Source organism: Temnothorax longispinosus, chromosome 9, assembly GCF_030848805.1.
Source record: "Temnothorax longispinosus isolate EJ_2023e chromosome 9, Tlon_JGU_v1, whole genome shotgun sequence".
Taxonomy (NCBI): domain Eukaryota; kingdom Metazoa; phylum Arthropoda; class Insecta; order Hymenoptera; family Formicidae; genus Temnothorax; species Temnothorax longispinosus.
Window position 1 is genome coordinate 4,854,242 of NC_092366.1, and position 22,740 is coordinate 4,876,981.

General features: G+C 36.4%; 4 protein-coding genes across 7 annotated transcripts; 1 reads left to right on the forward strand and 3 right to left on the reverse strand.

Annotated features, from left to right (window-relative positions):
• Positions 1–120: 120 nt before the first annotated feature.
• LOC139819340 (contactin-2) lies at positions 121–10,713 on the reverse strand. 3 transcript variants are annotated; one of them, XM_071788595.1, is made up of 6 exons: positions 10,360–10,713; positions 9,050–9,337; positions 8,584–8,774; positions 8,194–8,323; positions 7,673–7,813; positions 121–6,606 (listed from the first exon to the last, which is right to left on the reverse strand). In XM_071788595.1, the coding sequence occupies exons 1-6, from the start codon at positions 10,403–10,405 to the stop codon at positions 6,584–6,586; spliced, it is 819 nt and encodes a 272-aa protein (XP_071644696.1). In that variant the 5' UTR covers positions 10,406–10,713; the 3' UTR covers positions 121–6,583. The 3 variants fall into 3 exon arrangements, with proteins under 3 accessions (XP_071644696.1, XP_071644694.1, XP_071644695.1); XM_071788593.1 differs by having other exon boundaries at positions 121–6,611; XM_071788594.1 differs by having other exon boundaries at positions 121–6,611; positions 9,050–9,378.
• A 141-nt stretch (positions 10,714–10,854) lies between these two features.
• On the forward strand, positions 10,855–14,333 carry LOC139819338 (uncharacterized). Of its 2 annotated transcripts, none has more exons than XM_071788590.1 (6): positions 10,855–11,013; positions 11,105–11,207; positions 11,270–11,661; positions 12,053–12,611; positions 12,749–12,958; positions 13,434–14,333. In XM_071788590.1, the coding sequence occupies exons 2-6, from the start codon at positions 11,119–11,121 to the stop codon at positions 13,636–13,638; spliced, it is 1,455 nt and encodes a 484-aa protein (XP_071644691.1). In that variant the 5' UTR covers positions 10,855–11,013; positions 11,105–11,118; the 3' UTR covers positions 13,639–14,333. The 2 variants fall into 2 exon arrangements, with proteins under 2 accessions (XP_071644691.1, XP_071644692.1); XM_071788591.1 differs by having other exon boundaries at positions 10,879–11,004.
• Positions 14,192–19,874, reverse strand: LOC139819337 (DNA excision repair protein ERCC-6). The gene is made up of 15 exons (XM_071788589.1): positions 19,522–19,874; positions 19,067–19,305; positions 18,448–18,758; positions 18,311–18,379; positions 18,085–18,214; positions 17,750–17,902; positions 17,436–17,563; positions 17,221–17,375; positions 16,722–17,036; positions 16,412–16,609; positions 16,194–16,343; positions 16,003–16,113; positions 15,714–15,917; positions 14,679–15,465; positions 14,192–14,504 (listed from the first exon to the last, which is right to left on the reverse strand). Exons 1-15 carry the CDS (start codon positions 19,612–19,614, stop codon positions 14,350–14,352), a joined length of 3,198 nt encoding a protein of 1,065 aa, XP_071644690.1. The 5' UTR covers positions 19,615–19,874; the 3' UTR covers positions 14,192–14,349.
• A 359-nt stretch (positions 19,875–20,233) lies between these two features.
• Positions 20,234–22,447, reverse strand: LOC139819343 (uncharacterized). The gene is made up of 5 exons (XM_071788598.1): positions 22,134–22,447; positions 21,652–21,782; positions 21,393–21,571; positions 21,028–21,254; positions 20,234–20,641 (listed from the first exon to the last, which is right to left on the reverse strand). The coding sequence occupies exons 2-5, from the start codon at positions 21,776–21,778 to the stop codon at positions 20,470–20,472; spliced, it is 705 nt and encodes a 234-aa protein (XP_071644699.1). The 5' UTR covers positions 21,779–21,782; positions 22,134–22,447; the 3' UTR covers positions 20,234–20,469.
• Between the last annotated feature and the right edge of the window lie 293 nt (positions 22,448–22,740).

Consider the following 22,740-nt stretch of genomic DNA (forward strand, 5'->3'; position numbering starts at 1 on the left):
AATGTTATCATACGGATGTACGGCGGAAGCGACGAGTACATGATTGTACGAGGCATTAGCGCGAAGCAATGTAATTGCTACTCTAGCGGTTAGAAGTGAAAAAAAAAAAAACGAGACTCGTTTCGTAGGAAATTCAATGTTTAATTTCGCTTTAACAAAAGAAACTTGACATTCGGATATTACATACATCGTATTACATTAATGATCGCAAACGGTATCGATATAAAGATACAGAGCGCTGCTAATTATGATAATCTTCATTACATCTCGCTGATATGTGCCTAGTTAATGCTCTCCTTGGCTCGCACGAGCCGTGTGCGACTATACGGATGTTATCTGTCGGTAACAGCCTAGACATTGACGGTATTTGCACTCAAGCACAACCATTACTTTCATCTTACAAAAAAGCAATATCTAATTCAGTAAATATACCGTTAGTTTCCCGCATAAATTTCCATTTAATCAAAGATTGCACGGGTGTCTTTGTACTTGGTGGAATGTATTCATTGCCATCGCCTTCTAGTTAAAGATTAAAGCGTATACGCAAGAAAAACAATCTCAAAAACGTCGCTCTTATTGTTAATAAAGTGAAAGTAACAAAATTATTATCTTCTTTTTTTTTTTATCTCTGAGACACGTTTTATAAAACTATTGAAAGACATATCGAATAGCATGATTTTCTAATTCTTGACGTTGCACAGAAAACATTTTTGCACCAATAAACAACAAATAACAACTTATCGCTAAACGCACGTGTACTGTTGTTGAGATTATTTTGACAGTAAGATAATACGCAATATAGATTGAATTCGAAAAGAACAAAACAATAAGTATACGTAAACGCAACAGAGTATATACGCAAGAAAAACAATAAAATATCTAGCAAACAAAAACAACAGCATTAATAACAGAGGTATACTTGTTAAAGCTAAACTATTCTTTTTGGTCATTTATGGCCCCTACTCTTCATCTCACAGCGCCGTACTAAAATAAAATTCTACAAGACATCATCTAAATGCTATAAAAGAATACACTGGGACATATTCAGGATCGGACTTTTTTTCACCATCTAACATCACAGATCTAAAAAAAAAGTATTAAATCTACCAAGATTTTCAAAAAAATGTAAAACAGAAAATCAAGTGATTATAACTTAAAATTTAACTGTCTGACTAGTTAAAGTTCTAATTAATTATAAATGGTTAAATGTACAATTTTGAAATTATAATTCGTTACAAAAAGCAATTGCATTTTGAAAAGATTTATATTTACAATTATCAATTCTTAGAATTAATCAGAACTAATTACTATTATTACAGATAATTATAACTACGATTCTTCTCTACGTCTCGGAATGTGACCTAGAATCCGATCCCGAATTTGTTTGAATACTAATCATAATAAATTATTGATAATCGAGTCGAATTATGCATTCGCGACATATAAATAATTTGCGATAATATCTGCTGTAATACGTTTCTTTCTTTGCTGCTGTCGCCACAATATTTAAAGGGGTTTCAACGAACGGTACCGCGCCAGCCACATGCGGCAAGTGTAATTTTCATAAGGGGAAACAAAGAAAGTGCTAGTTACACAGTAAGAGAGGGAAAACACTCGGTATCCGACATTAATTATTATCTACTATGAAACCATCGATACATTCTGTCATATCATGGAAGAAGCCGTAGCGTATTTTTGTTTCCTCTTTTTTTTTCTCATATAGAAACCACAGACGTATGTTCATCGCACATCGGGATGTAATTAGGCAGGCAAATATGTATGTTGGGGACGATACATGGTGGCACTAGCAACCATTAAACATACTATTCTATTGGCATTGTGCTTCGCTTAATATATACGTTTCATCGAAGAGTGCGCTAATCATCGAGGTATATCGGGGATAATTATGCAAGGTATATCAATAGGAGAACGATTAATTGCACGCACATCTAACGCGGCGGTGCTGTTACATAAGCTGTTGTATAAATAATAGTGCGCAGGCAAACGGATAAAAATGAATCTCAGAGAAGCGAGGAGACCTATTCGCGGAAGAGAGTGAGAGCGTTGATGCAGCAGAGTTAATTAAACAGACGAAGATTTAAGATAAGGCATCGATGAAAGAAATTACATTGCAGAAAAAAATAATCTGGAAAGAAATCCCAAATTATTTCTTTCCAGTGCTAGAAAAATTTTTAGAACTTTTTAGGCAGAAGAAAGAAGACTCGGTTTTCAGTCTTACATGATACTAAAAAATGTATTAAAAATAAGTTTAACGATATACAGAATCTCAAAGATACTACAAAAAAATTGTCTATAACATAAAAGTCTGAAAGTTGTTCGTAAGAAATCACTATCAGGATTGTCTTCTCTCGATTGCCTCACCTTAAAAATTACAAATGTATTGAAAAATGCGTTTACAAGGATTACTACGACAGCACATAGATTATTACTGTGTCTTATGATATGAATATAAAATATCTGCCATTATTACTGTAGGTATACACTTACACTCGCGATCACATAATCTCATTACATCATCAAATATTTCCCTCCACATTACGATTCCTAATTCACTTTTGCCCGCGTCCATCTATTATCGGCGATTTTCTTATACGATCCTAACTGTAGAAAGGAATAGAAAATATATATATTGCTATGTAAATATATATAAAGCGCGGTTGGTGTATGTCAATTCATCATTCTTAAGAGAATGCCATTTCTCGCTTAAAATAGTGATAGGATTGCAGCGGACGCGTTTTCTACATAAGAAAAATAATCTCCATCGCACGGACATACGTTTCGTATGCGTGTAGATATGCTATTCCCTCCACACAGTACAATGGCAGAAATTCCATGACGCACGCGATGCTTCTTGAAAGTTATCGCAATCTTAATAGCTTAGTAGTCGTTATAAGAATAATTTTTGTTGGATTACACTACTGCACCGTTTCGTCTCTATGAGATGAAACGGCTTTCTTTAGTAATTTTTGCTGTAGGCATTAGGTATGTTTAATATTACATTTTGGTAAAAAGCAAAGAGTTATGTCTAAAATTTCTAATTGAAAATGAAGAGTCGTATTAGTTGAAGAATCAAATAACTCCACGCGCGCCTTGCAAATCGCAAAAGAATTAAATTAATAATACTCAATTATACAGGGTGTACTGTATCACCTTGGAAATCTTGGAGGCATCTTCACTTAGACAAGACCTGTGTCTAACAATAAAATAAAATGTCCCCTTCGAACGGAGTAAGTTTTATTTGAATTTTTTTCGAAAAACGAATTAGTTCGGGAGATAAATGCGTGGAAAGATTAAAATAGAACATCCTGTATAATTACAGAGAATGATAATTCTCTAATTATATTCATAAATCATAATTATTATATTATATATAAATTATTAAAACTCAAATTGATATAATCGTATTAAAAATCGATACTATCATAATTTTTGGTTTAACGCTATACTGTTCTTAGCGATTCGTATTTCTGATGTCCCGGGCAAAAATACGACTCTTCTGTGGTAAATTAGGGAGGGATGCATCACTACATAAGTAACTTTCGTGAGCGATATTCTTCGATTAGCAAAGCAAGACGTAGTAATCGCGTTATAATGTAGAGTCATCGCCTTGTCTCGACGTATATATTAGATAAATATTATCATCAGGTTTCAGCATAATCGTAATGTATATAAAAAATTGTCTTTACTTATGCCTAAAATAGCATGATGTCTCGGTTATATAAATATATTATATATGTATATATATTTATGTGTATACATATACACGTATTTTCATGTCATTATAATTATTATTGTATTATTTTCTTATATGTATATATATATCTATTATACCATTCACAACACAGAGTGCATAGTACGAAGCTAAATGTCGATCCGCTTACTCTTAAATCACCATTCGTTTATACACATACTCATATATATGCGTATTCAAGAATGGAGTTGAAAGGAGAAGCGAATCCAAAGCCTCAATGTAACAACGCACAACCAATTTTTATACAACCTGCGTGCATTAAAGTATCTTGTCACCTTACAGATGACTTGAAACTTATATGTGTGCCATTATGCTCTGAGTGGATTTAATAATTTTAATTGAACCCATTACGTTTCTCACTGACAGAAAGAAGAGGAACGCTCAAATTATTATAGTATAGTAATTTTACAAATTATATACAAATTATGTTCAACAAATATCTCAGGAAAAACTAAGTATTGCATTTTCTCTCTGGTAAACGATCGAATGCAGTTAATTAAAGGAACGGGAGAAAGTATAACGGATGTACAGGAACAACGTATTCATCAAAATCGACTGCTGCTCTACATCAAGCATTCTTTTTCATTAACAGAAATCAAACGTCCATCCGTTAACTTCCGCTGTCGAACGTTAATATTGAAGTCCTGTGCACGCGCACGAAATACGGTGCCGAGAGAGAGACACCGTGTTGCAGAATGTCCAGTTGCTCAATCATAGCAGAGATTCATTCCACGTCTAGTACGATAGCGTTATTCAAAATATGTAATGTGTTTCTATCTTCATCTTATTTTTTAATGTATAATTAAGTGCTAGGATTATTGAAATCTTATTATTGCACGCGATGCAAAGAGAATGCACGTTACTCCACGCGCGTTGTAGGCTTGCTGTGTACCGGGCGATCCACTTCCCTACCGCCTCATTTTCCGACAATGCTAATGAATGATACACAAGCGGGGCTTCCTTCTCAACTAGGAAACGACATCGATCGAAATAACGTCGGGAAAAAATGGTGCCGCCGAAGTGGAACGCCATGTATCTTCTCGCACGGTTTTATTACACCTATTGATACTTGTGCTTTAGCGGAGTTTATCCGCCCGTTTCTCTTTTCTCCCCTTTCGTTAGTCGCTGTTTGGGAAAATTTGATATTTACGAAACAACGTGTGAGTCGGTGAGTCGTTAGACATGGTTGTGATAGTTATCAAGATGGTGCAGAAGTGTGCCAAAGCAATATTGCGCATCCCTCGAACAATCGCATGCAGATTGAAAAATATTACGGGCAAAATCTAACGTACGTAAAAAGAATATAGTTCAAGGTATGTTAGCTCAAAAGACACTGTTAGAATTAAAATAATATTCTTCTCTATCCTATCAGAATTCTTTCGAATTCGCGGGATTTTTCCACGAAGAGTACACATAACGAGCATACGTTACAAAGACGCAAAAGGGGTATCTACACGTAAATTTATAACATTACGGAAAAAAGAGACTTTTTCTCAGGGAGATTCCTAGGAAGGATCCTTCAACGACTTGTGCAAACCTTAATACGGCAGTAAGTTTGTCATACTGTATAAACGTACGATCCGATTGCTTAAACGATAAATGAGCATGTTAAAAAAATCGTAATACTCGCATACCATTCGCGCACATTGCGTTACATTTCCAAAAAGGTAAACAAGTGCGAAATACATCTCTTTTGTTTTTCATTTGAGTATCGTTCGATCATCGCGTGATTCTCACTTCGAGTTCTTTTAAATTATTACTCTTAGAGTTACAGTCTTACTACAAATCTTTTGGCTCACAGGAGTTCCACTTCCTTTTAAGCTCGATCACTGAGCAATCATTGAGTGTGTTCTCGTCGAGAAACTACACGCGAGAGCGAGAGACAGAGAACGTCCTGCAGTAAACATCTCTAAAAAAAATCCTATCACCTCCTCTCGCAAAGAAATCTGACATGGAATCTTACAATCTGATTTTGAACACTTCATTGTTGCGTTGTAACATCAGAGATCGAACGCAAACCTTCATTTTCTTTTTTTTTTTTTTTAATTCCCTCCGTTTCGACAGTCTCATTTGTTGCTATCAGTTTGAAATTATGTGATTTATTTAATATCATTATATTTTAATAGGGAGATATAGCTCCCGGCTTCTCAAAACTGAGCTTTACTCTACCTAAATTACACTTCTCTCTATTACTGCACATATAAAAATCTAATTACGCCTCATCCTTGAAATTGTTTGTAAATCTTCCAAGAATAACAGCAATTTTCTATAAATGTCCCATTGGAATTCTTAAAATCGCGTTAAAGACACGTGGGTTTCATGAAAACCCTTTTAGAATAAAAGCCGGTTGTTCTCTCGCTCGATCTCTGATTGCAAGAAAAAAATCGAGAAAACTGTCGGGTCACTCCAAGCTACCGATGGACCGCCGAAGTGTCCCGAAATTTCCCCGAAGCGTATTCTCCTTTTGCCATGATTGCTAAATAGTCTTGCATTTCTTTAGTCTACTATCAATTTCGTCGAACGTTGTCTTTCATTATTTTTTCTTTCTTTCTTTTTTTTTAGACAAACTCGAGGCCTTTCCGATAAATTCGGTTACTTACGTTCGAGATGTCGTGTAAAACTGCGTCCAATTTACTCACTTCGGAGCGGAGCAGATCTAAGCTGAACAAAAAACGCTAAAGCCGTCTAGGTTGCACGACGCTGTTGTTGTTGAGGCGCGTAGTCGTCTGATTGTTGAAGTTCTCGTCCTGTGGTACGTGCTCGGTGCGCTCGTCGAAAAATCCCGGATTCAAAATGATGTTGGGTACGAGCTCAATCACCTCCTGCTCCTCCAGCTGCGCTGCAATTTCGGAACGGAGATTAATTTTCATTAGTCTGGGCCACGGGTCTCATTAGCTTCTACCCTCTCCCTTCACCGGTTTTTCTTTGTCAGGTATTGTAAAACATTTTACGCCGCAAAATTTCGTGTCGACCACTGTTTTCCCAAATTATTTCTGGTTATCGACAATTCTATTAATGCGTAATAATAGAGTACCAGATTCCAATGCCAAATCGAAATGCCGTTTGCCTGACAAATGAACCTGCTACCTTTGACCTACCTACCTCGACATACTGCCAAAGATCTCATCGGTATTACTTAACTAAGATCATAATGCTTTCTATGACTATCGTAAGATTTACTATTCATTCATCATCACTAAGTTATTATCGGCAGGCTGGTTAACATTATGTACAGCATAAGTAATATCTATACGGTATAATAAGAGAAAATATTCGTATTGAAAAGTTTCAGTAACCAGACAAGTAAATCTGGCGACAGGAAAATTATATTGAGAAATTTGAGATTTTCATTCCAATAAGTGCCATATATCGTAAAAAATAAAAATACTGATGGTTTACTTAAGTGCTTATTGTCAGTGTTCAGTGCGGCAATCTGAAAAGTGTTGTATTAATATACTTGATGAGATGAGATCTCCGGTTAAATGCTGTCTCGTATTTGTCGGTAAATATGTTAAATCTAATGAGAAGTTTTGCAAAAGGTGCTCAGAGTATACAGAAACGAGATATCATAAAAGTATTAGTAATTTCGAAAAATATGGCTGTCGCATAATACAGAGAAGCCAAAGATCAGAAATATAGATAAGTCATCTAGCCGGCTAAGATACTAACAGGTCCTGTTGTTTGTCAAATGATGCAATGTATGTTCTTCAGCTAACTTACACGAAGTCTTCTATGGAGAGAGAAAAACGACTTTCTCGAGCATCGTGCTTATTAGAGAGGCCATGAATGTTAATGATCATCGCCAGCGAAAAGAAGTAGTAGTAGTAGTAAGTAGCAGCAGTAAAGAGACAGAGTAGAAGCGGAAGCTCTTACGTTACGGTTATCAGATAGGATGCTTACAGGGTGCCTTGCACTCGCGATACAGTAGGTAACATGTACCTAAACCAAGAATCATAAGTGTGCCCATCACAATACCTACGGCTGCCACCCAGACGCGCGGATCGAAATTCTCTACGCCGGCTAAGAGGTGTCTTTCGAGCTCTGAAAATTAGTTATGTTGCATAATAAAGATGCGTTAGTCTTAGCTTAGATACTGTACAAGGAAACGCTTAATCGAAACATATATCTCTTACGATTTCTGTGGAACGTGTTATACATGTAGGATGTGCCAAAACTATCGCCGTTCATTAAAATTACATACTTATAAAATATTTAATTTGAACGTACCTCGATATTCAAATAAGCAACTTTCAAAGTTTGATATAAAAAAAAACCTTTTAATTTTATTCTTAATTTACAATAGCGGCGACAGTTTTAGCTACAGCTCTATACACGGTTTCGAATTTTATTTTATCCCAGTGATAAATCTCTATATATAAGAATCGCGAAGTAATTCTATAATAATAATTGCAACAAAATACCAAATTCTTCTATAGTGTACTGCGTATGACCCTCGACTTCCACGACTTCTCCTTTTCCCAGCTGATTGGTTGCCCACACTCGAAACGAGTACGTAGTGTTTGGCATCAAATGATACACATCTATTTGTCTCTTTAAAACAACGAAACACAATCGTTAGTCTTAATTCAATTAATCTATCTTTATACAAGGGACGGAATAACTCTGTAACGTTATATTAAAAATATTTGTTCTTACATAATCTAGCGAACAATTGAAATTGAAGCAGATACATTATAAAATAACGTTACGCTGTTGCAATAATTGCAGTATTATGTAACGTTATCGAGTTATCCCGTCTTGTTTTTCAACATCCCCGTTTTCTGTTATAATCTCGAGATCGGGGTACTTACAGAATTTGGAGGAATGTGTATTGGACTAATGGGCTTCCATTCTTCCGGTTCTTCGCCCGCCACTGGTTTCAGACGATATTCGGCAGTGAAGTCTATGATAGGATATCCGCCGTTATATCCCACCTCCCAAAGAATGTTGGCCAATATCGTAGATGGCTTGACCCATACATTTTGCAGGGCTGAAGGAGGTGCTAAAGAAACAAACAAAAAAAAGATACGTTAAAATAAAATCTACAGCTATTATAATCTATTATAAGATTCTTGAGTCTAAAATCTAATTTATTATAATTTTCCAACGAATCTAAAACTCGTGTAACTCATTGGCTATTTTATGCGAGTTTTAGATTAACTGGACAATTTTAATAAATCAGATATGTGTATCAATTGTATTTAAAACCTAAAACGCTGCTACATATGCACGCGCGATTGCGAATTGTCTTGTTAAGACGGCCGAGTAACAACGTACTTCTGACCGTCACGTTGATCATAGTTTTCACAGTGTCGAGATCGTCGTCGAAGGTGCACGAGTAATTGCCAGCGTCGTCCACGCTGACGTTTAACAGTTTCAGCATGCCGTTTGGTTCGACTTTCAGCCGCTCAATCTGCCCATCCTCCCGTCCCTCCCTTATCCACATCACATTGGACGCCTTGGAATGCGGGAGGTCATTGTCTTCGGTGCAGGCCAATGTCATATTACTACCAACGTCCACGGCGACGTGCCGCATCGGCACCACAGCCACTGCTTCCTGCCATCCTGCAAGTTCGCAGATACTCGTTAACTGTCGTCTTGTACAGCTGTCAAACATATTGATGATCATCACTAATAACCGCTTAGACCAGTTTCTACATAATGTCCATTTCTACTAATACAGATTAACTTTAATCCTAGTTTAACTTACTTTTTATCCTTTAATTCTAAGAATTGGAAAAAGGTAAAGAACAAGTTGAACCAAGACTAAAAGTTAATCTACATCGGTACATAAATGGACATGAGTTATCAATTGCTCAAGAGATCTGAATGAATAGATTGACAAACAAATTTATTACATCCAATAGAAAGGTTTGCTCTGTCAAGCACAGACGCGCAGCACAACAAGTAGCCACCATAGATGGATATGCAACACTACATAAAAATTATACAGATTATAGAGACCTAAGATCTCTTCGTTTTAATCGCATTTCATTTCCTTCGCCTCCCTTCATAAAATGTGAACGCTGAGCTCTTCTTTTCAGGACGAATTAATTAAGATGAACCTTTAGCCGTTGCGTCACGCAACAATTTGACGAGAATGAATTCTAAAAAAAAAAAACTATAGACCCGTTCTTTCACGCTGGAGAGAAAAAGAGAAAAGATGAACCGTCCGGGAAGTGGCAGGAACAGGAAGTTCAACTAAACAGACCTTATAAAAAAATCAATGAGAGAGAAGAGGAAGCGGACACAACGACAACAATCGCGATCTCGACAGGTGGTTCCGCGGATCGCGTGCTCTGCCATTGCTCGCACGGTGACAAGCGACGCGGACGGCGTGATATCCTCTTTACATAACTGACCCTGAATCGTAACGATCGTCCGCGCGTCGTGCTACGTGCTATAGCCGGCTGCGGATCGCATGATCGTCGGATATAGATCGCATTGTTCCATGACGGAAGCGTCTCTCTCTCTCTCTCTCTCTCTCTCTCTCTCTCTCTCGCTTCCTCCTTCCCTTCTTTTTTCTCTCTCTCGCTCTCTGTCTCTCTTTCGCGCTTACTACTCGGCGACGTTCTTAACGTTCTTACCTGCCAGGAAGAGCATCAGCAACGGTAGCAATTTACGTTCGTCCATTCTGCCATAATAATGCACCTGAATTCCTCGGCGAGATCCGTCTCGTTTCGTCACGGGGCTCTCCTCGACCGCATCCCTCTCGCTGTCATGACGGACGGTCGGTCTCGCGTGCGCTCTTTATTCGCAACAATCCCGAACAGTAGCGCAGTAGCGAGGGAGTAAAGGAGGATGAGGGAGAAGAGGAGGAGAAGGAGGAGGAGGCGCGTCACTCGGTGTCGATCGCCGCCGCCGTCGCCGACGCCGTCAAATCCATCGTATACGTCGCTTCACGCCGACCATTCGTCACCAGCGATCGCTCTGACGCCCTCTCCGCGGAGCACCGCGCCCGTCTGGCGCGCCGCCCCATTTTATTGAATCGCGCCGCCGCCCACGCCCTCTGGCGAGTCCTGCTTCACCCGGCGTCGATAAGAACGGAATCTCCTCTCCGTCGGTAATCCGTCGAGATGCACTCACACTCTCCACGTGCGGAAATCGCAGTGATGATGGCGATTCACTGGATTCACTCCGAAACTCTGAACTCCGACTCGACTCTAACGTGATTATTATTGGGGAAGCCGAACATCTGGAAAACTGGGAAATCGAATTTTATAAATATACAGGTAATATAGGTATGTATCGAGCGATACTCATTTCGTGGGTTTTTTTATTCCTCTAAAAAAATCGACTATTGCGTGTAATTTCATTGATCGCATGATTTAGGTCCACGTCAGTCCATGAATTTAAGTGAATGTCGCGACGCAGTCTGCGAGATGAAAGGGAAGAAAGCCCGTTATGAGAGCCCGTTGAAAGGATTCAAAAAAAGGTAATGATTGACAATTCGATTTTTATATCGAGAGACGCGGAGGACTGATGATTTTTATTTAGTTTAGAGGAGCTTACGAGCATCGTAGGCGATATCGTGTGCCAGAAGAGGTTAGGTCATGGAACGGTGGAAAAGTTAAAGGAACAAAGTGCAACGGACAGCTCCAGCAGGGATTCCTCGTCGCAGAATAATATAATTGTAATCAATGACAGTGAAACATCTGAAGGGGACAATGACAACGAAACAAATGATAAAGATGCAGACACTTCGCTCAGTGTCATTGAATGTGTCTCCAAACCGTCCCCATCTCCAAAAAGACGGCAAAGAAAACTGATAATCCATACCAGGCGGAAAAAGAGTAGACCGTCTATAATACCACTCGATACAATGGGTAACGATTCGTCTGTCCTTGATTTGTCAGTTTTGCAAGCATCATTAAACGAAGAAAATATAGGTGAGTTGACTCCGCTTGATTCTCTTTATAAGAAGAGATTTTGATAAGAAAATCTATTTGACTTATGTCCATTTCTATCAACGCAGGTTAATTTTGATCTTCGTTTAACTTACCTGTCATCTTTTTCTAGTTCTTTAAAAGTTAGAAAAAGATAGAAAGTAAGTTAAACCGAGATTAGAAGTTAATCTACATTGGTAGAAATGGGCATTAGACCCGGTTGCACCAACGTCGCATAACATTTGATCTTAGCTTAACTTACCCTTTGTCCCTTTCTAAGGGAATAATTAGAAAGAGACAAAGAGTGAGTTAAGCTAAGGTTAAATATGCGACATTGGTACAACACCAAGCCTTAATATTGTTCTAAAATGGTACTATATCTCGTGATATCTAGCACCAACCCAAACGGAGGATGACGTGGTTGAATTGTGGTCGTGTCTGGAGAAACCAGTGAAAAAAATGAGGGTAAAAAGGAAGTCTAGTTGCGCCAGATGTAAGAAAGATCCATTGTTTATAATAGACAAAACGCCGAATCTGAAATATCTCGAGTATTTAAAGACAAATACGCATACAAAAAAATATACCGAGAAAAGCAGAAAGAAACAAGACCTATCCTGGGATAAAACTACATCCGAATCGTTCATTCCGTTAACAGTCAAACCGTCAAATGTTAAGCTAGACACATTGAAATGTTCGAACAGTAATAAAAGAAAAAGGCGGCACGACGATATTTTGGATCCGAGTCCCACAAAATCAAATGCACACCACAGCAAAAAGAGAATCTATTTGGGCGAAAAGAGTTGGCGGCACGGTGATAATTTAGATTCAAGTTTTGCAAAGATGAATGCACACCAAAACAAAAGGAGAATTTATTGGGAAGAAAGGAATAGCCAAACGAAGTCAACGCGCAAATTAAGAGAGATAATTGTTGACGGTTGCAACGTGGCAATGGCGTATGATCTTTTTTTAATCATGCATATTATTGATGAATTTTCGTAAAGTGCAAAATATAGTTATAAAATTTATGAAGATTGCAATACACTTTGTGTATCTTATTTCAATTTGAGCAGCATATATCTTTATCTTTTAGCCATACAAACGGTAAAGAATTCTCAGAAAAGGGTATCCAAATAGTAGTAGATTTTTTTAAATTGAGGGGTCACAACGTGAAGGTTTTCTTACCACAACACGTCCGAAAAAAAGAACATACGTTTCTTGAGAAATTGTACAAAGAAGGCACGGTCGTGTTTACACCTAGCCGCCTCATTGATGGCATAAAAATTACATCGTACGATGATCGGTATACAATCGCCATATTTTTATTATACGTATAAATAGAAAAATAGAATAAGTATTTTATTACATTCTTTACCTACAAAGTGAAAATTATTTCTATACAGTAAAATATATTATATTTTCTAACAATATATAATACTAGACGTTTGTATATAAGTAAACTACGCGTTGCATATATAAACGTGTTTTTTTTTTTTTTACAGAAGTATAAATTAATTATCAATCTCTCGATATTCGTACTTTACACAAAATAGCTTACTTTCGTATCAATCTGTTAATACTTTCTTGTTAATAGCAAAGCAATACACTAAGTTATGATAAACCTTTCTGTTCCTCTGATTTTATTGTTTATGTTTGTGTTGTTTATTGTTTATTATTGTTTATGTGGAAATAATTAGAAACTTTCTATATATTAAAACATATGAGACGTATTAAAAATTTAGATCTCGACGCTTTCTCATTGGTTTTTTTTATTGCAGATATATTTTGAAATATGCGACGTCGTGTGGAGGAATAGTGATTTCCACAGATCAATATAGAGACCTGTACAGAGAGAAACCGGAATGGCGTAGTACAATTCTGAACCGTTTACTGATACCCACCTTTGTCGGAGATTATATAATGTTCCCGGAAGATCCGTTAGGCAGATTTGGGCCTAATCTCGAGACATTTTTACGGCATTGATAACGTTATTCTTATACATTATTCTTGTAAATTTGGATATCAAGCCTGATTTAATGTCTTGTTACCGAGAGACTGCATACCTTTCGTACCATATTTTTATTTCAGATCTTTCTATTCATTTTTCTTTTCTTTATATACGTCCAATACGTGCCATTTCACATTTTAACTCAAATAAAAAATAATTTACAATTAAATTTTTCTAAATATTAATTTTTTTTTTAATAAAAGTGCATGTGCATTTTTGCATACTTGCATATTTGCATGTTTGCATACTTGTATATGCATTTTTATGAGAACTGAATTACAATAAATAAATAATAAAGAAAAAGAATGAACATGAATGATGGACTTGTTTTGTGTGAAATACGAAACGTGTACGAAATATTGTACAATTGATAATTTATATATTTTCTGTAATAAAATGCGTTTATATGTACAAGGAGTGTTGTTGTGACATTATAAAAAATATTCTTTTACTTAAAATCTTATCTGTTAGTAAGAATGCTGTGTAACAAACGTATGCAAGGTAAGTTGTTCAAAAAAATTTTTTAAATAAAAGATAAAAAATTAATTTTATTTCATATTTTGTATAGTTGCAATTTTTTCACAGCTCATCATTTGAGATATGGGAATGATATAATCCTACATTTATAAACTTTGTAGAAAAATAAATAAATATGCAAAATCGCTATAAACTGTATACTGTTTAGCCTACGCTGGTCTCCAACAATGTTTTCCCGATTGATGAATGAAGTCCATACTTTCTTGCGCCGATTCACGTGCGAAACGTTGCATTGCGTTCTCACTGCCACTATTATGACACGCATTCGATAACACTGCTTCGTGTTTGAAGGCTGAGCTAACAGCTGAAATAGTTTTACATATATTTTAATTCAATAAAAATACTAAATATATATTATAAGTATTTAGCTCTTTATGAGTCAGTAATTGATACTTGGATATATACATAAAATATATAATTATTAAATATAAATTAAATTTAAGTATAAAATTTGTTTTAGCGTAATATATCGATTTACTTGATTTGGCGAATAGCTTTCTCAAGACGTAGTCATCGTCTGCTGTCGAAACTGATTCTTCTTTTTCATCGGAACGTCCCAGGCGACGACCGATCAGACAAGAAACACGTTCTCCCTCAAAGATCGCGGAAACATTTGTCTTGCCCGAATGCGAGTCCCTTTTGTGCTTCTTGTGTTTACGAGTAGACGATGACTTGATTTTATTGTCATTTAAATTACTCTGCTTTTCTACAGAACTGTTATTTGGAGATCTCACTGGAATTACATCCTGTTCACAATTGTTTTTTTTTAATGTGTTTTCATTTTCTATATTGCTATTTCTTTCAATGGTTGCATCGGAATTCGTATTGAAATCTTCATTAGGTTTGCTCGGCGTTTTTTGTGTATTGTTCCGATCGGAAGATAAGCTTTGGTCCACAAGCGAATCATTTTCCACGGCGGGAGCTTCGACACGACTCGAATTATCGTTTTCTTCGTTGGACTTTCTTTCGCAAGTGCTGTTTGCATTTTCATTTTCATCGCGTTTCGATACATTGGCGCTTATTTTCTTGCTGAGAATCGACGCTAATTTTTTCATCTCCTCGATCTTACTGAGAGAAAAGCCACCGGACACAGGTGTATATTTAGATTCTCTAAATAAGCGATCCGATTCAGAAAACTCGCCGTCTATCGGCTCGTTTAGATTGAATAACTCCACCAGATCCGTCGTTTTGAATAGACGTCGTTGGCGCGGATCGTCAAGAACTTTGTTTGAAAGCAATAGCTTGAAAATCTGTCTGTGGTACATCTGAAAAGAAAGAAGCAGATTGATTTACTACTTGACGTTTTCCGGGCGGGCGGCGGATTCATGTGGTGTGCCGTTTTTTCTCTCGCGGTTTTTAATCAAATCTTACAAATGTATTCCGTAATTCTGATATCTTTCTTTTACTTCTTAACTATATTTCTTTTACTTTTCATATATTTTTCTTTTATTTTATTCATATATTTTTTTACCATTACGATTTGTGGAATATAATAATCTACTCTGTTACCAACCTTTTCCTCTATCGTACCAGCGGTAATTAATCTATAGATAGTGACTTGTTTATTTTGGCCTATTCTCCACGCACGTTCTCTCGCTTGAGCGTCCGTTGCTGGATTCCAATCGGGATCGTAAATAATCACTCGATTCGCACCAGTCAGATTTACTCCCAGACCTCCTACGCGCGTCGTCAGCAGGAACACGAAATACGATGTGTCCTTCGGAAAAAAAGGAAAAATTAATTTTTATTCAGGGATGTGTTATTTATCCCCACCGTCAATCTTTCAAATGATTAATATGTACATTGTTAAATTTGTGAATCGTTTGCTGCCGCTGAGACATTACTGTTGTCCCATCCATTCTCAAATAAGTATACCTCTCATTTTGCAAAAGAGACTCCAAAACGTGCATCATCTGTACAAAAAAAAGTATAGCAATATGAATATTGTGAATTTAAATTCTATGTTCTGTGTGCTGTTTAAAGGATCATTTACCTGTCTTCCCTGAGTAAAAAGCAGCACTCTGTGTCCTTGCTTCTGCCAGATTTTCAGAAGAGATCGAACCACGGTCATTTTTCCAGCACGTTTCCAATAACCGAACTTCTCTAAGTGTTCTTCGGACAAATCGATATCTTCATCGGAATCCTTAAATAAAAAAAATTAAGTTTATAATCTTATAAATTGACTGTTATTATGTTAGCCCGTGATCTTACTTGTTCTCTGGTGTACAAAAACAAGTCCGGATGATTGCATATCTTTCTCAATGCTGACAAGGCAATGAGAAACCTCGCCCTGTATCTTCCACTGTCTTGCCGATTATTTCTCTCGTGAAGAACAAAGGACACATCATCGGAGCCCAGATACCTTTTATACAGTTTCTTCTGCTCATCCGTTAAGCTGCAAAATAACACCTGAGAAGGAATAAATACATTAATTCAATAAAGCTATTCAGAAGGATAAAAATAAGAATAATATTATCTGCAACAAAGACATATCTAGTGTAAGAAAAACAAATAGAAAAACCTGCTCATTTTTCTCCGGTAGGGTAAGATGATGTTTCACATCGGTCTTTGTTCTTCGAAGCATGTATGGCGTGATAGTATTTTTCAACATAGTGGCTATTTGGAGGGCCGTTGCTTCCTGTAACGGTGTAGCGTTCGCATAACCGCCGCGTGTTATAGGAGCCGCGCAATGTTCCAGAAATACAGGCAGAGTGCCTAGTTTGCCAGGCAGAATGAAATCGAACAAAGACCATAGTTCTTTCAAAGAATTCTGCATCGGACTACCGCTCAACAGTAATCGATGCGGTGTCGACAATCGTTTCACCGCTTGGCTCACCTGCAAAATAATAACATAATTTAATTAATGAAAAGAAATAATACGTTGACATTTGTAACTTTCTTGCAATAGACGTCTATTACGTCGATTAATTAAGATATATTAAATTTAAAAAAATATAATAACATACATGTAAATGTAAAAAAAAAATGGTAGTACTTTTATCCAATTAACAATCAATTACCTTCGCTTGTGGATTACGAATCTTATGGCCTTCGTCTAGAATAACATAATGCCACTGACTGGACACAAGCAAATCTTTGTGTTTGAGGACTCCGTTGTAAGAAGTAACAAGTATGCCGCCAGTTTGTAGGGATTCTATCAAGCTTTCTGGATCACCTGGATAAGAACATTGTAAATGCCATATTTTGAAGAATATATATAAATTAATTTAATTACCATTGTAACCACTAGAATGATGAAGCACAACAACTCTGAAGAAAGGCCACCATTCGTGAAAATGCTTCACCCATTGCTCCATTAAAGTAGCAGGACATACAACTATAGTCGGGCCTAATCCCCTGTACCTGTCGATCGTGGGTAGAATATTTATTTTTCAAACACATTAATGCATTTATAAATATAATGATGAGCGTAAATAACAAAAATAAAACAACATTGAGAAATCTAATTTTTTTCAAGAAAAGAAAAATTCTACAGGTAAATATAAATTCTACATCAATCAAGAAATATGAAAGAAAGATGTGTAATACCTTCCGTTGTGAGAGAGCAATTCGCTACAATCCAAACCCGCGAGGAATGCAATAACTTCCACAGTTTTTCCTAATCCCATCTCGTCACTCAACAGGCCTCCTAATTTACGACCATGTAATTCCCAAAGCCATTGAACTGCAATCCTTTGATACCTGTGTAGTTATAGAAAATTTATAATTAAAGTTATATCACAAAAATGTGTCTAATCATATTAGGCCAAATATTAAAGTAATCAATGTTGAATTGACTCTGATTCAAACAACTAATCGATGTCAGAGTAATTAATAAAAAAGCCAAAATATGAAACACAAATCTACCAAAATAGCACATCTACCTATATAATTTTTCCCAAATGCATAGCGGCACTTTAAAGAGAGTATTAATTTCGTGCATTGCTTCATCTTTGGGATAGGTGTTTGTTTCCACCCTCTGCTTGAATAGTTGATTATCTCCATCATCCCGAGCTAGATAAATTTAAAAAATAATAAGATTAAAATAATGAATAATAAAGCGATAACATAGTAAAAGGAATTCATCAATTAATTGTGAGCGACATATACTTCTTTTTATGCGGGTATATCCTGATTTAACTGCAGTTTTTCTTCTTTTAGACGCCTTATCCTCCACGTCTAAAAAAGATTTCTTGTTAAGTATATCTCTTTTGAGTTTATCTAAACATAACGAATATTAATATTACCGAAATCCAGTTCATCATCACTAGGAATGTATTCGCTTTCCGAACTGCTGTCAACAATTGCTACATTGGAGTCTGCCTTATCTATACTTTGCGGAGTACCATCTTTGCTGTTCTCATGTCTGGACTTTTGACATTTTTTATTTACTTTTGCATCAGTACTAGGTAATTTTGTTTTTTTGACTGGCGGTGAATAATCTTTGTCAGAAGGTGCCTTAGATGGTTTCTTTAATTTCTTCTTTTGCTCGGCAAGAGCAGCTTGCTGTTTAAAGTACTTCTCAAGATCAAACGATTGAGCACCTTTATTGATAGTCCTAGAGTAATATAAAATGTAATTAACTATTATATATTTTATTGTTTAAAAATTACTTACAAATAACTAATTAATTCATTTTTTATTTAATTAATAGTAAGTTAAATTTAACAAAAATTAAATGATTAATTAAACTAAAATTAAATTAAATAAATATCAAAATCGACAAATTAAATTGGTAGGCTGTCATTCAATTATTAAATGTAATTGGAAATTTGAATTATCTAAACTTTCTCAGCTTTATCAGTTGTTATACTCAAAATTTAACTTAAATTACCCCGAATAAAATGAATTTTTATTATGTTATACCCTTCTTTTTGCTCCAAAGTCGACTGTTTAAATACTGCTTCAAACGGAGTAATCTCTCCAATCTCGACCTGTTTTTGTAACTCTGCTCTATGATCCTCTTTGCCATTAGCTTCGACATTCCCTTCGGTATTCAATTCGACATCATTCTCTTGTATTTCATCGTTTGATTTTGTAGCAGTACATCTAATGTGCTCCGATACCTTTTGCAAAATGCTGTCTTCCGTTTTGACAGACACTATCTGTGGATATTAATAGATATATTACTTCATAGAAAAGAGAAGAAAGAATGAACGAAACCGTTATTCGTCATTATTTTAATATAATATAGTTATTTATTATGCATTCATATACTATATATGTATATACTGCAATGTCAGAAATGTTAGTTCAACATGTGCTCAATTAGATTAATGCAGCGCTCTAACCTAAATGACTGATTAACATTATCTAATTACCTCTGGTAGATTATTTAGAAAATTATTTAACATGTTTCCTGAGTCGTCAACAAGACAGGACGCACTACCGTCGTTATTGCTTATCTCTGCCATGCTGTGAAAAATTGGGAATCACACAACGTTCCGCGCGACGTATATATGCGTTGCAACGTATTGCGTGAGCTAAAACGGATCTGAAATCAATCTTCCAGCAAGCGTACCGTACGGGATCGTGCAAGCGTACAGCACACCGAACATAAATCGCATAGATCAATCAATTATTATCGTAAAGAATGGCATCATTCAATATAAGTCCGGTTCGAGGCGAGAACCGGACTTGATCGACGAATGTTTTTATCGCGGAAGAATTGCTGCCTGTCTTACCGATCGAATGCCGCTTTAAATTCAAAGAATTCGGATCTGGGTATCATATCTGTAATAGACGTATGACGCATAAATCTGAAGAATGAATAATAAATTATATAATATGTATATATATCGAAATGACCAATAAAAGTCTTAGAACCATATGTCTATATCGATGTCTATATTGCGTTCATGTCAACTATATACACGTACCTGATTTGCGAATACGAAATTTAACTGATAAAAAAAAACACTCAATATATTTTGATAAAAAATTATTTAATATCTATATTTAATGAAACATTATAATTTTAATAATAAGTTTATATTATAATTTATATTTTATAATAATTAATAAACGCGTATATCTAAATACGTAAATTTTTCATAATGTACAATTAATAAAAATAATTCACGTTTCTTTTTCACAGATTTTAGATCGTATTTCTTTAATTATAAGGAAAGTTCGCGTTCTCGCTTGTACGTAAATTAAATGAAATGACACTGCAAACTCGAGATAACATAATTATGAAAAAGTAATAAACGAAGAGAAAAAATGTATTTCTTTGTTATAAAAGTATTAAACTATGTTATCCAACTAATTTAAGATAACATATTTTGGGTATCCATAGATCGCGCAGGTTTACGGTTGAAAGGTATGCGAAAACCATCAGCAGATCTGTATTCGTTCCTATTCAGATCCATTCTATTCAGATCTATTATCGACCCCATGGGTGTTGTGGATTTTGGACGATTCAACGATTCCATGGAGTACCTATATAACAGCAATGAAAACGAATATCATATTATTTTAATTTCGAATTATTTACAGATATTTGAATTTTATGCGGGATGACGATACGTAGCAGTAACCATTTGTCGAAACTTATACTATTAAATGGTACAATTTTTATGGCTGCAGTCCACTTGATGCTACAAAAATGCTTTGAAGCGTTCTTTTTCTCCTTCTTTCTTCATTGAAAGAAAGGAGAAGAGGAATACATTGCTGCTTAAAAACATTTGTAGTTTTAAGTCGACCGACCGCAGTTTACGCGTTAAGTTTATGTGAATTTCAAAAGGAGATTCGTTTTTGTTACTCCGATCTTCGGAGAGGCAGTACCGATCGTCCTTTTTGCGCTGTTCAAAGCTTTTGCGCTTTACCTTGATCGGTCGGATTGAGAGATCGGCACAGATGAGATACCGGAGTCGGATGGCGTTTCCATCCCGCGGTATGCAGACCGCGGAGTTACTCTACGCATCTGATAGACCATCAGCTTCTTCTCAAGGTTTTCCTTATCGTTCTTCACGCTCATGTACTTTTCCGTCAATGCCTTAAAATTGCGTTGGATCAGCCAATATCGGGTCTTCAGCAACTCGTACTTCTTATCCTTTAGAGCGTATCGTCGTATACAAAAATTCAGAAGGATATAAATAAAGATGTAATAGGAGCGATATAGGTACAAAATCATTAGGAGGAACAAGAAATTAGGATTAGGAGAAACCAAAGAGATAATAATTTTATGTACAAGTTCAATGAAGCGCTGGCTCAATATTTTCATCTGGTTGTCTCGGAACGTGTTGACTTTCAACAGCATTTCCAGAATCTCGGCGAGCGGCTGGAAGTACGGGATCAACCTCGGCATCAGCGGCTCCTCCAGGGCCAGTGTCATGGTGCCATGCTGGCATTGCGGACATTGCTGCTCGACTGTAAAAGCCACAAGTGGTGAACGGTTGAAATCGTGAAAGATAGATCGTAACGCGCGAGAAATTTTTCTCGAAGTTTACCTTGCTGCAAACAATTCTGGCAGGAAATATGGCCACACTGGGTGACGTGATAGGGACGCTTTCCTCTGTACAACGGGGCGAAGCACTTGTTGCAGATCATCCAGTTCAATTCAATCATTTCCGACATCTTGCTGAAAATTGATCGTAAAATGTAATTTTCGCGGGACTACTGATCTCTCTCGCGATTCAACCCAGGTAGAAACAGAAAGTCACAATAAAGTTCAAAATGACGTCAAAATGACGATAAAATGGTCAAACATCGTCAGTTTGCCATCATTCTGACATTATTTTGATTCTATTGTGACTTAATTGCTGTTCTACTTGGGAAGCAAGTCGTACCAAAAGTCGTACAGCGATCGTAATTTCGAACGCGGACTTGCTGATCTTCGATTGAAATGATTTGCTCGTTATGCGTAAGTGTACGTAAGGCGTTAAATGAAGTTTATCTACTAGATATATACGTTATAGAAATCGAAACTTACTTCCGTATATATTCAACTTGATTGATTAATCGAACGCTATTTCTCTGCGTAGAAAAAGATACGGTTTGAAATGGCGGAATGGCGCTCGAAATCAAAGCCGCTCAACGTTCGCGCGTTCTTTTCACGGCGCAAGTAACATAGGTAGATTGGCGACTCGCGGATAAAAGAGACGGGGACCAATGGTCGCGTTCAGCAGACAAACACAACTGTTGAGTTCGTCTTATCAACATTCTGCGTTGATTGGTTGGTTCTAAAAGTAAGAGCCAATCACATTGGCGACTCGGATAAAAAAGGGATAGGAATGGATAGGAACGAAAGTTGCATACGGGGCCTATTACGTATCTTTTCACGAGGTGAAAATACGAAAAGTGAACAGGTTTACTAGATTTCGACCAATGAAATCATAGGCCGGTATTCATAGTCGGTTCTTATATTTAAGACCATCTTAAGTACAATCTTAAGATGTCATTAACCAATCACAGAGCCGTATTAGCATCTTAAGATATTACTTAAGACGGTCTTGAAATAAGATCTGATTATGAATACCGGCCATAGATACTCTAGTAAATTCTCTCACTTTTCGCATTTTCATCTCGTGAAAGATACG